Source organism: Protomyctophum bolini (genome assembly GCF_963924005.1).
Source record: "Protomyctophum bolini genome assembly, chromosome: 1".
NCBI lineage: Eukaryota > Metazoa > Chordata > Actinopteri > Myctophiformes > Myctophidae > Protomyctophum > Protomyctophum bolini.
This window is the reverse complement of record NC_137862.1, coordinates 36,357,240-36,373,484: the sequence shown is the minus strand read 5'-3', so window position 1 is coordinate 36,373,484 and position 16,245 is coordinate 36,357,240. Positions and strand designations below refer to the sequence as shown.

The window sequence follows — 16,245 nt, the reverse complement described above, 5'->3', positions numbered from 1 at the left end:
ATTGATTAAAATACACATTGTACCACAGTAGACTGCTCTCAGTCAGTTACAATTTGCATGATGATAATTCCTTGTCTGGGCTTCCAGAAGTGACCATGTTGATTCCCATTTTTGCTGTAGGCTGCAGATTTGCCTGTAAAGCCAGGTGGAGGAATGCCCAAAGCGAACTCACTAAGTAACCTGGATCAGGAGAAGGCCTTCAGGTAAGCCACCAACTCTGCTTGCTGTTACTTCTGTTCCACCGGCTCTGGCTGATGTCTCAGAATGGTACTCTTATCCTACTGTGGAATCTCAAATGTTTGATATTAAGTCGGATATCTCTGTAATCCTAAATGCATAATCTTTTCATTTCTCTATTCTCACCACATCTACACTTTTTTATTTATGTCATAAATATATATGAAATCCCCCTGACCATAGCAGAGCCCCGGAGCCTCAGAAACCACAGTCCATGGTGGCAGAGGATGACGTCGTTCGTCCCAACCATTACAACCCTGATGAAGATGAGGAGTACTACAGGAAGCAGCTGTCTTACTTTGACAGGCTCCAGGCCGGCCCCACTAAACCACAAGCCCAGTCTGGATACAATTACCCCAGGTAGGCGACAGACACCGTGGCATGTGTTGAACCCGTTTGGCCTCATTAGCTGTGTTTCTGTCCAACTTGAAAATTAATTAATAAGTGAAAAGTACAGTACCTGTACCACATTAAGAAAATCACACCTGTGTGAAGTGAGCGGTGCAACTATACATTTATTGTTGTAGTTACTGTACTGTGGTCTGTATACTGTATTGTAGTGCACTGTGCTCTCTCCTGTAGTGTACTACGCTGTGCTGTACTCTACTGGCCACTTTAGGTGGTGCAACTTTCCGTCCTTGGACATTCATAGGCTACAGACACAGGGACAGACATACGGATACACATAGGTCCGTAATGGAGCGGACGCACCGCTCAAAAAAAGAAATTGGCAAATGTATTTCCGTCACACTTCCCTTTATTAGTTTTTTCTTTTTTTTCATTAAATAATCAATTTGACTGGACTGTATGTCTGTGTGTGTGTGTGTGTGTGTGTGTGTGGGGTACTGAAACTTATATATTTTTTTCTTCAGACTATACAGTATCAAAATGGAATGTATAATTATGTTGTCATGTTGCTGTCATGTGCTACAGGGCGGAGTCAGTAGAGAAAATAAGTCCAGTGGAGAAGAGATACGAACCTATTCCCCAGGTGACCCCTGCTCTTCCTCCAGCAATACTGCCCAAACCCACCCCATCTGAAGGTACAACTGGCTCCTTTGAATTAAAATCATATTAATCATATTCTCTGTATTCTATTGTCTATAAAACATTATAATGACCAGAAGACTGACTTAAAATATACTTGTTAACATATGCTGAAAGGTAATCAGTTGTTTTCCAACTCTGCTTACCAACTTTGATGTGTACGTCCTTAACATGTGCATACTACATTACAGACACACACGTACACAGTACACAGGGTAATCTTTGTATTTCACCAAAAGCTAAGCCTCCAGGCCGAGAAGACACGGTCCAGAGCAATTTCCTGCCGCACAAGAGTTTCCCTGAGAAATCTCCGGTTAACGGCACCAGCGATCACCCTCCCAAACCATCCACAGGCAACGGAGCTCCACCTACTTCTAGCTACAACCGCTACGTCCCCAAGCCCTACACCAACTCTGCAAGGCCGTTCGAACGCAAGTTTGACAGCCCCAAGTTCAACCACAACCTGTTGCCTAACGACAAGCCGGAACTGGCTGTTAAGGTAGGCAGCAGAATAGTTATTACTGAGTTTACTGATGTACTTCAGTTATCATGTGCACAATGTGCATCGGTCTACATACTTATTTTAACGTTATAAAACATTACACTGTAGTTGTTAAATGAATACAAATCAAAATAAACGTACAGTACACGTCAGCTTTATGCTGCCTTGACTCAACTTCTTTTCCTGCACTATGACTGCTCTTTCATCATTCTCCTCCACCTCCTGGGGTTGTGGACTTTAATTACGTTCAGAACGGACCCTTTTACCACAACTCATTAGTTAACGTGAATAATATGATTAGATGGATAACTGCACTGTCTTCATTACACTGGTAGAATGTTATTTAGAAAACCTCTTGGGATCTTAGGGCCGATTCATACTCCTATTTTACCGCTGTTTCGGTGCTGTCGTGCCGAAATGATTTCGGCTCGTCAGAAATTTTCAGTAGCACCGAAGAGCCGACTTTAGGACGGTACCCGCCCCCCCGAACCTCAAATGACGTCAAATTGTAGGCTCTACAGAGCCGAACCGACTTTTATTCGGCTCTAAAATAGGAGTATGAATCGGCCCTTAGAGTGATGTCTGGTACACTCCATACAAAATACTGCTGCAGTGGATATTACTGTGTGCATTGTGCTGATGGCGATACAACGGAACGTCACATCATAATACTGCCATTGTAGGTACAAATAATAGAAAACCGCAGAGCATTGCGCTTGTGTTTTTCCATACCAACAATATTTACAGTTTTATTGAGGCAGCATAAGCTTCTGTCATTTTTGTATCGGTAAGCTATATACAAAAGGAGTTAGACCCAAGCAAGCCAAGAGGGAAATAATCTCTTTTGGTCATCATGCACATTAATATCTACCCATGTTTCTCCAATACAGGGCCCAAGTCCCAGCCCAGTGAAGCCCCAGAGCACAGACCCAGACAGTGGCCTGGACACCTTCACCCGCACGATGGACCACCGTTCAAAATACCAACATAACAACGTTAATGCTGTTCCCAAGGCCATCCCTGTCAGGTAAATACCAACATAACAATGTTAATGCTGTTCCCAAGGCCATCCCTGTCAGGTATGTATAAATACCAACATAACAACGTTAATGCTGTTCCCAAGGCCATCCCTGTCAGGTATGTATAAATACCAACATAACAACGTTAATGCTGTTCCCAAGGCCATCCCTGTCAGGTAAATACCAACATAACAACGTTAATGCTGTTCCCAAGGCCATCCCTGTCAGGTAAATACCAACATAACAACGTTAATGCTGTTCCCAAGGCCATCCCTGTCAGGTAAATACCAACATAACAACGTTAATGCTGTTCCCAAGGCCATCCCTGTCAGGTAAATACCAACATAACAACGTTAATGCTGTTCCCAAGGCCATCCCTGTCAGGTAAATACCAACATAACAACGTTAATGCTGTTCCCAAGGCCATCCCTGTCAGGTATGTATAAATACCAACATAACAACGTTAATGCTGTTCCCAAGGCCATCCCTGTCAGGTATCAACACATCTGCATCTGTGACCAGTCACCCATATGACGACGTCCCCTTCTGTATAAAATGTCACTATAAGCTCCCCTGTCTGTCTGTCTTGTCAGCCCCAGTGCCCTTGATGACGACGATGATGACGAAGGCCACACGGTGGTGGCGACCGCACGTGGGATCTTCAACTGCAATGGCGGAGTACTGAGCTCCATCGAGACGGGCGTCAGCATCATTATCCCACAGGGTGCAATCCCCGAGGGCGTCGAGCAGGAGATCTACTTCAAGGTCTGCCGAGACAACAGCATCCTGCCACCGCTTGACAAGGAAAAAGGTAGCGCAACTTTGATGGAGCAGATGAAGGTGCGCGCGTGCGTGCTCCCCCTTCTTTCAGTCTACACAACATTGACACTGTCCTGTGTTTGTGTCTCTAGGAGAGACCCTGCTCAGCCCTCTGGTGATGTGTGGTCCCCACGGTCTGAAGTTCCTGAAGCCTGTGGAGCTGCGCTTACCTCACTGTGCGTCTATGACCCCTGATGGTTGGTCTTTTGCTCTAAAATCCTCCGACTCCTCGTCGGGTACGCTGTCCTCTTTCTGTTCTTTTGGGGTCTTTTGGGATGGCTGTGTGATAAAATTGATGGCTGTGGTTCACTTTTTTTTAAACTATGTTTCCCATAGTATTGATTTCATTCCACACATAGCTGTTGATAAATGTAGTGCCTGAACATGTTTTGATCACTTCAAATCCAGGCTGGAAATCAATCTAGTGGGAAACCCTGTCTTTTCACTGTTTTATTATGATTTTTGATTCATTCATTTATTCACTTTGGCTCGCTCCATCTGTTCACCCATTGAGCACTGGTTTATTTCATGTGGTATTATTGACTCTCTCTCTCCACCTATTCATTCATTGAGCACTGGTTTATTTCATGTGGTATTATTGACTCTCTCTCTCCACCTATTCATTCATTGAGCACTGGTTTATTTCATGTGGTATTCAGATCAAAGATCTCACTCTTCATGGCTTTTACATGCTCAATTGTTGGTATTTCCTTGTTTTATTTTTTCTCAGTCACCTAGTCACACTTTTACACTGTTTCTGTTTAACATGCATGCCTCAGCTAACTCTGCCCTACAACGCTCTGGACGTCCATTCACTATAAATCATGCTGCATGCTCTTCTACTACGATTGATGTTTTTTCACATAGCCACCCAGACCTGAAGAACAACTTTGGAGATGTTCCTGGCATGGGAACACATGTCCTCATTTACTTTCTTTCATTATCTGAAAAATAAGGGGAACTAAAAGTGCTTTCTGGTGAAACACACTTGTGCAGGGGTGAACATCCAACGGGAAATGGGGAAAAATACCTATACATTCCTGTCCGCTAGAGGTTCGAATCCACTGTGGTGCATTCGGTTTGCTGAGCATCTACACCACACGAACCCAATTGGCTGTGTTGTGTTCAGTCGGCCGTGTTGAACTGGATTTGTACAGAGATGATGCAGTACGTCCTGGTGAGGGCTTCCCACTGGCAGGTGAGCCAGTAGGGTACAACAGCCATTGGCAAGACACAGAAATGTGTGGGGAGGACTTGGGGGACTAAATTGAGTTAAAAATGGGATTGGCTACTCTAAATAAGTAACAAATAGAAGTTCTGATTCAAATTCAAAATAGGTTTGAACTTGAAGTGGCAATAACTTCCATGCTGTGTTCTTCGTACACAGTTGTCTGGTTCGTAAGTGAACCATTTCCCTCCTTTCAGTAGATAGACGAGGCTCACCATGGAAAACTCATTGAAATTATATTTGGATTCTACCTTTCCTCTTTTTTTCTCTTGTTAACTTCCTCTCCCTTAAACAGTGGTACATTTGGCCGTGGCCAGGATTAGCTGCTAATTACCAGTAGCCTCATTTTAAGGATGAGTCTTGAAGGAATGTGTGAATTGTTGGAGGATTATCAATGCTGTCCTAATCCTCTTAAACAAGGCCAGTTTTCTCCTCAGATCCCTTCTCTCCTCTAGCTCTCCTTTACATTGTAAAATCCTGTGTCCATTAGTTAAATTAACACTGATGATGTTACTGTGTACACCCCAACCCCCTCCCTCTCTTACCACATCCCTTTCTGTGTGTAAATGTATGTCAGCTTCTGTTATATACAGTATTAGAGTATTAATAAGCTACAAGAGGTCTGAGGTTCTTGTATTTTATAATGGCTGAGAGGCGTGGTGAGACACAGCGTGCACCCTCTCAGACATAAAATACAGGGTACCCTCGGACCTCGCGTGACTTATTGCTTTTCTAAAACGGTTACAAACAATTGCCAATAAACTCGTAAAACTATTCCTACTGGAGAAAGTAGTTACACCTTATGGCCACCAGATAGAAGCATAGAGCCACTTATTTGTTTACTCAGCCAGTCCAGTCAAGCTTTGTTGATGTCAACTACAAGTGACCAAAATTACTGTATGATCTATACAGTATCTATACAGTAAGTATAGGCCAAACCAAAGCGTTCTGGTATAGCACCACCACCAGGCCAATTTGAAACATTTGGCGTGGATTGTCTTCCTTGGCCAACTGGGAGTGTGCATGCAAAGCTTGATGCCAATCAGTACAGCTGTTCAAAGATAGACGCATGCACAGACACAACAAATGCAGTACAGTAATCATACTAACGGGGTTTAAAAACATGCAATACATAGTTAAAGATAGATGTGTTAGAACACTGACGACATTAATAGACTTGGCAATGATACAGTTTGTTGCTTCACATAATAATAAACTTGATTTGTATAGCACATTTCATGACATGAAATGCAGCTCAGAGCAATAAAGAAAAAAGAAAAGAAAAAGCATAAAACATGAGGAAGAGACGTTGTTGGACCTGACTCTTCTTTCGCTTTCTCTCATTAATATTGTTAACTGCATTTAGTGTGATAATTAATATTTTGTAACTTACGGTATATCAACTTAATGCAATTTAACATTAAACATGAATAGCAACGATATAGTAGTAGCATATCGGTTTAGAAATCTATGACATTACCACAGTACAGTCCTGTTTTTTCATGATCTATAAATGCTCAAATATGCATGCTTCCTACACCTTTCAAAGAATGTTTTAAGACCAACTATCAAGTTCATGATTATAATTCCGGCAATCTCCATCCTCCCTTCAGCCAGCCGTACCACTCATAGCCAGTTCTCTATTAAAGACAGAGGTTCTTTACTCTGGAATACACACATACGTATTGCCAACTCCTCATCTTCACTCAGTAACTTTAAACAAAGATTGAGGGCCAGCCAGACGAATCAAGCCTCTCCACTTACTTTTACCATATAATGTAGCTTTACTTCTGCATACACACACACACACACACACACACACACACACACACACACACACACACACACACACACACACACACACACATTCAACTGCACACAAGTGTATTTGTTTGTCATACCTTTGATTACTAGGTTTAACTTACTACGTGTTTATTATCTTATGTGAGAACCTTGTATAAGTCTTGTATGGGATTCCTTTCTCACCTGCACTTATTTCATTTTTTTGTAACCTTTTTTGTATTTTTATTTTTACATTACTAGTTGTATTTTGTAAATACAACTAGTAATGTCTCATAGGAGGGATGAGCTGCTGCAGGTTTGTTTGACCCTTGGGTGTCCCACCGGTCTAGAGCAGGGTTCCCAAACTTATTGTCAAATGGCTTTTAAAAAAACAGTGGATAAACAAGCTCACAACACATAATCTGCATTGTTGTGACGTTATAAATCTGCTCTTTTTTTAAATGTTTGACTAATGCCCTACCCAAAATAGGGACACCGGGTTTAAAAGTGACTAAACAGGCGCAGTAATCTTATGAATTGATTTAGAAATTCTATACATGTACAGTATATATAACTTAGCATAGTATAAATTGATGTGATGTGAGCCAGATGAATGCATCTAAATGTGAGTATTGTTATAGATTATGGGTGTAGCAGTCTGAATCTAATGGTCCATGGAGTGCATCCTCTTTTTGTAACCGTATTGTTAATGCAGCGTCTGTAGCTTTCTCGGTATGATAATATGCATCCAGCTGGTGTTCTTCGTGGTTTTGTCGAGCGTCCACTGCCTACTTGTGTTACTCACTCCTCCTCTGTCCAACCCCAGGTGACCCTAAGAGCTGGCAGAATAAGTCTCTCCCCGGTGACCCCAACTACCTGGTGGGAGCTAACTGTGTGTCCGTGCTCATCGACCACTTCTAAGGACAGGCCAGCAGGTGTGATGTTACTGAATGTCAAACCATGAAGAGGACGACAGAGAGCCACACCACACACTATACTGAATTATGAAGAAGTCCCAGTCAGCCAGTGCTGTGTACTCTACCCATAAAAGACTGCGGATGATGACTGCTGACGCTTATTGTTTCAAGCTGTGCTTTTAAACTCTTCCCTGTTCTGAAGTGTCGATGTAAAATGGAACTCTCAAAAGACTCTTTAACCATTGAAGGAAATGCATGCCCTATGCCAGTGAAGAGTGTGTTTTACATAGCAGATCAATGGGTTTTGAGGCCATACCATTCAAGTAGACATACTTAACAATTCATGTTGCTGTATTTATACTATACAATATATGCATACAGTGTATATATAGTAGTATATATATCATTGTCAATTTACTAAAATCTCACTTGGAGGAATGGATGAAGGAAATTACCAGTTCACATCAATTACCGGTTGTGTTGCAGCTATAACGTGTGTCTGACTAACGATATACTGTCACAATTTGTTACTTTTCAGTGAGGGAACTTTAATGAAGGTATGAGAATAAAGTGCGGTAGATTGTGTTGAGAATGGCAGGTGATTAAAACCGATGCTGGTAATGTGTGTAAGTACATGTGTCTGCAGCGAGATGTTAGGAAGGTGTTAGTTCCGTGATTCAAAGAAGGTTCGGTCAGAGACTTAACTGGTTCTTCCTGCCATCGCACTCTCCTTTCTTCCTCTGTTGTCTTACAGAAATATCCTGAGTTACACATTTTCACAAATTAAAAGTTACTCTCAGTACTGCAAAAGTGTTGCTGAAATACTTTGATCTGCACCAGTACTGATTCCAGAACTCTACTTACCACAACTCTTCTTCCAGCCCGAGGGAGCTCTATGCATGTGCTTTACTCAGGTCCACAAATCTGCTCAGTTGTTTCCTCAAGTCTCTCTCACTTTTTCTCTCGCACTCACACACAAATAAGCAGCGATGCCTTATCAATAGATTATTCACTTTGTTTCCAGAAGAAAAAACTTAAGTTATGATAAATTATGGAAAATGAAGTTTGTTTTCTTCTGCCATTGTATAAATGAACTTGGGTATAGCACACAAGAACAGTCGATAAAGGTTAGAAGTTTGCTCTCTTTATCTGCTATGCATATGACTTCAGAAAAAAAGAAGGAATTTTAAAAAAACAGAAGTGGCTGTATATAAAGCTAGCATATTGCCTTGGTTCTTTGTTTGTAAATGAACTTTTTGTATGTCTTTGTTATTTTGTATAAAACTTAAAGTGGAAAGTGAACATGATTATCTTTGTATTCTGGTTATACCCTTGAGCCTTGGAAATTGTAACCTAACAGTAATGCATCCACCTTTTCTACCAATATATTCACACTATAATGGTCACAAAAGGTCTTTTTATGGTTATTTACAGAACAGCAAAGTGCTTGGTTTAAATGCGTTTAAAACATGCTCTTTTTCAAGGGTGTGCTCTGAAAGTGTCCCCCTCATTGATTTGTGATACTGGATGCTGTATTGTGTGCCCTTAAATGTATTTTTGTACTAATAGACAATATATTATGTATGGCACACCAGTACTATTTTATTTTTATTAGATATAACACTGCTTTAATTGAATATTAGCTCTTCACGTGTGGCTGACTTTTTTTCTCTTCTGCGACACAATTTAAAGAATACCACTGTATTAATTAATAAAATCATTTTTAAAGTAGAGGGTCTAAACTAATTGTTTTTGTTATTTGTACTATGCTATTATAATTCTTGAGGGAGCTGTGTTTGTGTTTACTGAGGCTGGGAACCATATTGTCCTGGCCTGTCCATTGTTTGATCTCCTATTATATATCATGGCAGGGAGAGGGTGACTTTGCTGCAAAATTCCTATTCTTGGACATTGCAGCACTAAGCACACTGTTCCCAGATTTCGCCGCTAGGCGGTGCTCAAAGCTCTCAAATAGAAAACTGCGCAAGGACCAAGGTCAGAAACACCAGCTCAGTGATTTTCCAAATGGGGTCGTTGGTTCTTGAGGTGGTTTGAAAAGTAGCCTATACTATAAGTCTGTCCACGAACGGAATACCGGTAAATAAACAGTTTAAATTATCTAAATAAATACTTCCCGATACGTTTACTTTAACGGGTCGGGACCGTCGGGTGGTCAGTGGTGTTTTACGCAGGCCATTCATTTTCTGCTCAAATAAAACTTGAACATATTATGGCGAGCCGGGACTCCGGGAGACAAATACGTTGATACTTTTAACACTAACGCCATGATTAATTGATTGATTGAATAAATACTTCATGATATACTACAGTGAGTCTGCAAGTAGTAGGCCTACAGTTGGACTATTATAATGGTGCTAAACACACAAATGCCATTGTGGTCCTGGTGCATGTTAAACAATGTGTTGTGCGTAAACAATTAGCTATATTTATAGTCAATATAGGCTACTCAACAATGGAATACACTTGCAACTAAATAACACTATATGGTTAAATTAAATCCCATTATGAGATTCTTAGTGTATTTTTACAACCGCGGTTATATATATGCCTACTTTAAGGCGCATGATAGTTGCCTACTTAGGTTTTGTGGTGTGTAGCCTACGATAGATAGGCTACTCTATCTCTCACACTACTGTGCCTTTTTAGGTGTTTGTTTGGGTGGACTGGACTCTATTGTAAACAAGTGTAATACTTTATGGTGTCGTTCACAGTTAACAGTTTTTGTATTGAGTTGTGCTTTGAAATGTAGCCTACTGTAATTCTCAAAACTGTTAATAAATACTTCAATCAATCAAAGGTTCAAATCGATTTATGTCCAATGTATAAATATTGGGCATTATGGAGTCTTGGATGTGTGGTTGTGTGCTCCCTCATTGCGCTGTGCGCCAGCTGAGCATAGTAAAACGCTGAGTGTCACAGTGAGAGGAGAGACCGTACAACAGCAGCGTGCACGCGCGTCTCTCGCGCACGCACGCACGCACACACACACACACACACACACACACACACACCCCAATGTGTAGGCTATTGGCTGTGTGAGATTTGCTGGCGTCTGTGAAAAACCCAGTCGGTGCCCCCCTCTCGCTCTCTACCGCGGTTTCTTTTTGTTGCTAACACTTTAAACATTCATTTACAATTCACATAATCCATATTCCATATTGGAGGATTTTTATTTTATTTCAGACATTTGGACGATTGTTTTGACTCATCATGTTCGAGCAGTAAGAAGCAGCAGCTACTTCATGTAGGAAGGAAGGAAGGAGCCTCCTCCACCACCACGCGTCCCGCAGCATAACCCACAAGCAGCTACCATCCATCTCCAGCCTGCAGCTAGGCACAAGCATAACAATGGTGCATCGTTGGATGACAGCACAATGATGCGTTTTCCACCGTGACTGGAAGGAATGCGCCGTTTTCCCCGAAGATTTTCCTCGAAAAACATCTTAGTGTTTATTTTCGACTTAGAATTTTAGCTTTAAAAAAAAAGATTTGTTGAGAGGCAGAGCCGCAGAGGGGGAACATTGTCACCTGGTTCACTTTCTCTCACCTCTCCTCACCGCTGCCGTGCAAAAAGGGACCCAGCGATCACAATTTACATCTCAAATTGAAGTGGTGCACTGGTGGTCTGTAAATCAAATTGTTTAACCTAAACTGATGATGGAGACCCTCCAACTGGACAATCTTATCATCAGACAGTGTCCTAAATTATAAAATAGCTTAGGCGCGCGCGCAGCAGGCAACAGCATACATCTCTCTGTGGGCGAATATATGGTTCTGGACAACATAGCCTTACAATAACAGCAGCATAACGTGACTCTAGTCTCATTATTTGCTTTCGGCCGCCATTCATCCTTGTCATTTGGAGTGACAACAATGCCGCTGAACGCGTTGCCCCGCAGTGGTGGAGCCACCGGGTCTCTGAGCCCCGCGTCTCTGTCCCGCAGCTTGTCCAGACTGCGGGAGTTCAGGACCAGGACGCGGATCATGCTGGCCCTCGGGGTCTCTCAGATGGTGCTGGGAAGTCTCATCCTGGCCGTCAGCTTCGCAGCGCTGGCTCTCACCACGTCGCCCAGGGTCCGCCACTCGTGCCCCTTCTGGGCAGGATTCTCAGTGAGTAGAGCTACTATACTATTATGTGTCCGGTTACACGATTCAGTGGTTTGTTGTTACACTTGCACTCGTTTATTTAATTATCTATATGACCACATGGACCCATGGCGTATTTGTATGAGCCAGGGCAGATCGGTACACACATTTGTACGGGTCCCATTGCAGGCTATACACTACACTAGGATTTGTTTAGCCTACCCTATATGCGGTGGTTCTCAAAGTGGGGTGCGGAGACCCCCAGGGGTCCCGAGGGAGATGCAGTATAATGTGTTGTCTATAGCTTGGCATCTTTAATTACCTAATTCGGCTATTTGAACATCTTTTCTACCAGCTCACAACACAAAACATTTTTTGTAGGATATATATATATATATATATATATATATATATATATATATATATATATATTTGTATGTGTATATATAGTTATATAACATATAACACTATCTCTTTTGGAGGTTCCCTGGCATAACATCTTGGGGCTGGGGGTCCTGGCATGGTCCAGGAAATGTTTGAGAACCACTGCTCTATTATATGCTACATCACACCTGAGCACACGAAAAAAAGGAAACGTGCTTCAGGACGGTGTAGGCCTACTTGCTCTTACTGTAGGGCAGGCGGCAGGCCTATTGCAATTACATGTGCTTAACCATTGTTGGAACTAAGGGAGATCATGTGATAGCCTATAGGCTACTCTAGTTGGCTATAGCTATATTTGGGGCGACTGTGGCTCAAGAGGTATAGGTCGTCCAATGATCCATGGGTCAGCGGTTCGAATCCCGGCTCCTCCTGTCTACATGTCGAAGTGTCCATGAGCAAGACACTGAACCCCAAATTGCTCCCGATGTGCTGGTTGGTACCTTGCATGGCTTCCGCCGCAATCGGTGTATGAATGTGTGTGTGAATGGGTGAATGTAATGCACAATCTATGTAAAGGCGCTATATAAATGCACCATTTACTGGCTGTTGTGGATTTTCACAATTATTAGGCAAATAGGCAGTATGCAAGGATTGCAAGCAGCGCAGCATGATCACATGTGGACAATGTTTCGTTTTTTCTTGACTTGAACATTTCATGTTAGTTGTAAATATTGATGACTGCATCTTGCCAGAGACCCAGTCAGTGCATAGAGAGCAGGGCCGCTTCATTAATTATAGAGGCTCTAGGACAGAGAGCAGGGGTGATGGGGGGTATTTTGGCATACATATTACAGGCTGTGTGTGTGTGTGTGTGTGTGTGTGTGTGTGTGTGTGTGTGTGTGTGTGTGTGTGTGTGTGTGTGTGTGTGTGTGTGTTTCATATATGAGTAGTCGCTAAACATCTATAAGGTCAACACATCTTTGAGCTACAACTAAGGCTAACTTAAGATGTAGATACAGCCTTTTTGATAGATATTTTAAATTATTTACCAGATATAGATTCATGAAATATTCCCAGCTCACTATAAGGAACCCATCCATTATTCTGCACGTAATGTTGTGTTTGCACATTGCTGAGGTTTTGTTTATTGATAATATCGTTGCTGTGGAAACCTTGTATGTCCAATACCGTTTATTATTATTTTAAAAACTATAAATAGCCGATCTACATGCTCACAACGTGAGCATGTAGATCGAGTATGACACTTGTATGACACTTGTTTAATAAATAAAAAAAGCTTAAATATGGAGCTAAAAGGAGCCCGACAGCGACAATATGCTGTAGTTGTAATGCTGTACTGTCCATTGGAGCTTTTATGTATTGATAATCCACACTGCTGTCCTTTTGCTCTCTCTGTCGGCCCACGCACACACACGTGTGCGTGCTCTGGTTGTTTATAGTACAACGTGCCAGCTGTTTGAATATTATATAGACCTCTCTTTGATGAGCTAGGTCGTGGGTGCTTCTGGTGAGCCCTAGGATAGAGAGCATAATGTTTGTTTCCTTCCAAGCGGGAGAAGTCACATCTCAAACCTTCCTGGCCTCTAAGCCTCCCACACATATCATGCACAGCATACAGTCCACACCAATGACCACAGAACTCAAGCAAACGCTTGAGTAAATGCTCGAGTATTTACATTTTTCACTTCTACTCCTCTCAGAGGTAAAATTTTACTTTTTAAACTTTTTACTGCACTACAGTTGTTTGAAAACATTCTATAATCGAACATTTTTTTTATTCAAAACTTTGCTTCTGGAGTTCCCTGGCACAAAACATTTTAAGGTGGGGGGTCCACAGCCAAATACACATCAGTTTAGGGTTCCTTGACACAAAAACCTTTGAGAACCACTGGCCTAAACAAACATACGTCCCAGCTTTGTTCTTCACATATGATGCCACACAGACATGTACTGTACACTGACCGATGGGCCTAGCTGTACTCCACACCTCGGCAGTAATTCTTCAGCTTGGCGAGCTTGCTGCAATCACATGCTGTGGTGACAAATGACGAGTCTGCTGAATTGATTATAACACTCCACGCACAGTCTGCTTCACAGGGGGAAGTAGGGAAAAAACAACACTGGAAAATATTATATAGGAGAGATAGAAAAGACAGAGGGACAGTGGGACACAATGACATCTGCAATTCACATCAACAATTCGCATCTACAACATCTTAACTCTGTAAGGTCGACCCAAATCTTCAGTGCAAAGCAGTTAAAGTAAAGTAGTATATAGCGCCATAATTGGTCTTCACTAATAATCATAATGTTCTACTCTACTCAGTCTGTGTGTCTCGTAGGAGGGCTGTGGGCAGTTCAGAAACCCATCCACCAGTAGAAATTGCAGGCTTTCTATTCCTGAAAAGTTGCAATGCGAAAATCGAAGCCGTCGTTCTCGCGATAATAAAAATCACACTTGCCCCTCACTTGTGATGTGAGGGACTTATCGTCATACATCAATCACATCACATTCCGTGCTCAGCCAATCCAATCATCACTATGTGGTACACACAAAGCTGGACATAGGAGGGGCTAGCGCCCCTCAAAAATATGCCTAACGATGATGTCACTGGCGACAGGTTTTTGAACTGCCCACAGCCCTCCTATGAGACACAGATCGAGTAGGAAAGAAATGGTGGTATTTTATCATGAACATTAGTGAGGACCAATTGACCTATAGCAAAGCCCCTCCCAAAACTGCTATGGTCCAATCACAGCTAAGCATAACATGGGTTGGACAAACCTCTCCACCAATAGTTTTCCTATAAAAATTGTTTAAAAAAATAAATGTCATGCACATATTTTTCCAGTGCATATGGCAGGCCGGATTTGGAAGAGATTTTGAAGGTCTGGTTCCAAAAAGGAACCAGTATTTAATGTGTAAAATCCATGATATTTTCATTGGATTGAATGAGCCTGGCTGGAAAGTGTCCAAGTGGGAGAGGGGGGTGCCCAGCTAAATTAGTTATTAAACCATAAAAAAAATCTATTTATCCACTTTAAACCGATATTTATATACAACAGCTACTGTATTTCACAAGAACCAATTTACAATCATGCACATACGGTACCTGCCACAACACATCGCATTGTGACACGTTGTGAGCCAAATCTTGGGGCTGGCAGCTAGCCTGCAGGGGGCGGTTGTATTTCGTACACCCCAATTTATAATCTACTGTCAAATCACTTGTTTACAGGTCTAAGTAGTGTTCATTTTGTTGACTAAGACTAAAATAATAAGGTTTTTGATATTTAGTCAACTAAGACTAAACAATTTCAGATGACTAAATACAACTAAAACTAAATGGTGTTTTCAAAATGGTCTAAAGAAGTGTGTGAAATTTGTTTTTGCGTAAGCTCTATCATTTTTGTTGTTTGCCCGTAAGGGAGAAGAAGACATTTTTTTTTTAAATAAGCATGTTTTAAAAAATACAGTAAATAAAAATAAGGATATCTACTGTGCATAATTCACATAGCATAAGACCAGAAGATACACTAATACACGTGTACATTAGGTGCAAAAGTGGTAGCACATTGGTAGGTCCACATTGCGGCAGGTATACAGCATGTGCATGATAGACATACAGTGCAACCCTCCGCCCCCCCCCCCCCCCCAAACAAAAAAACAAACAAAAACACTTCACAGGTACAAACACATCCATATGGTAGCAGGGCCTCAGGGAGAGTAAAGTCGGCATAGAGGAACGTATCCACATGCAGGGAGGAAGAACAGCATGTGTTTGGCTGCGAGGCTCTGTGGGCTGGGAGCTATGGGTGTGAGTCATGCCGCTGGCCAGGGCTCAGTAAATAAATGAGGGTTGGAGGCTCTCGGTGCCAGAGGGCCACGGAGGCTGTCAGCCACTGACATGCAGTACAAATCATCCTCCACCTTCCATCTTCATGAATTAAACGGCGGCACCGATCCAAGCAAAGTGGCAAAGCAATGCATGCCGTACACACGTGCATGCATGCGCAGTCGCACAGTCACACACACAATCACTCACCCATCCCCCATCTCTCTCTCTCTCTCTCTCTCTCTCTCTCTCTCTCTCTCTCTCTCTCTGTATTTGTGTTGAACTGAACAGTTGCGAAAATGAAAATGACTGAATGAGTACTGTATCCGGGTACATTATTTCTGTA

The 16,245-nt window shown here is 42.0% G+C and overlaps 2 protein-coding genes across 8 annotated transcripts in view; both read left to right on the top strand.

Moving 5' to 3' along the window:
* Positions 1-9,279, top strand: part of tjp1a (tight junction protein 1a) — a 75,949-nt gene extending 66,670 nt beyond the window's left edge. For 2 of the 7 annotated variants that reach the window (XM_080760643.1, XM_080760641.1), the window contains 8 exons: positions 121-203; positions 421-597; positions 1,171-1,280; positions 1,524-1,783; positions 2,677-2,813; positions 3,399-3,616; positions 3,717-3,800; positions 7,461-9,279. In XM_080760643.1, coding sequence (XP_080616769.1) covers positions 121-203; positions 421-597; positions 1,171-1,280; positions 1,524-1,783; positions 2,677-2,813; positions 3,399-3,616; positions 3,717-3,800; positions 7,461-7,555 — 1,164 coding nt within the window. In that variant the 3' untranslated portion in view covers positions 7,556-9,279. Of the gene's footprint in view, positions 1-120; positions 204-420; positions 598-1,170; positions 1,281-1,523; positions 1,784-2,676; positions 2,814-3,398; positions 3,617-3,716; positions 3,861-7,460 lie in introns of all 7 variants that reach the window. The other 5 variants (XM_080760642.1, XM_080760640.1, XM_080760639.1 and 2 more) reach the window with 3 other exon arrangements.
* Positions 9,280-11,445: 2,166 nt separating this feature from the next.
* The window catches only part of fam189a1 (family with sequence similarity 189 member A1), a gene marked incomplete at both ends in the record, with an annotated part of 109,112 nt that continues 104,312 nt past the window's right edge, over positions 11,446-16,245 (top strand). Inside the window, one exon of the mRNA XM_080763131.1 lies at positions 11,446-11,682. Within this exon, the coding sequence (XP_080619257.1) occupies positions 11,446-11,682 (237 nt within the window). The remainder of the gene's footprint in view (positions 11,683-16,245) is intronic.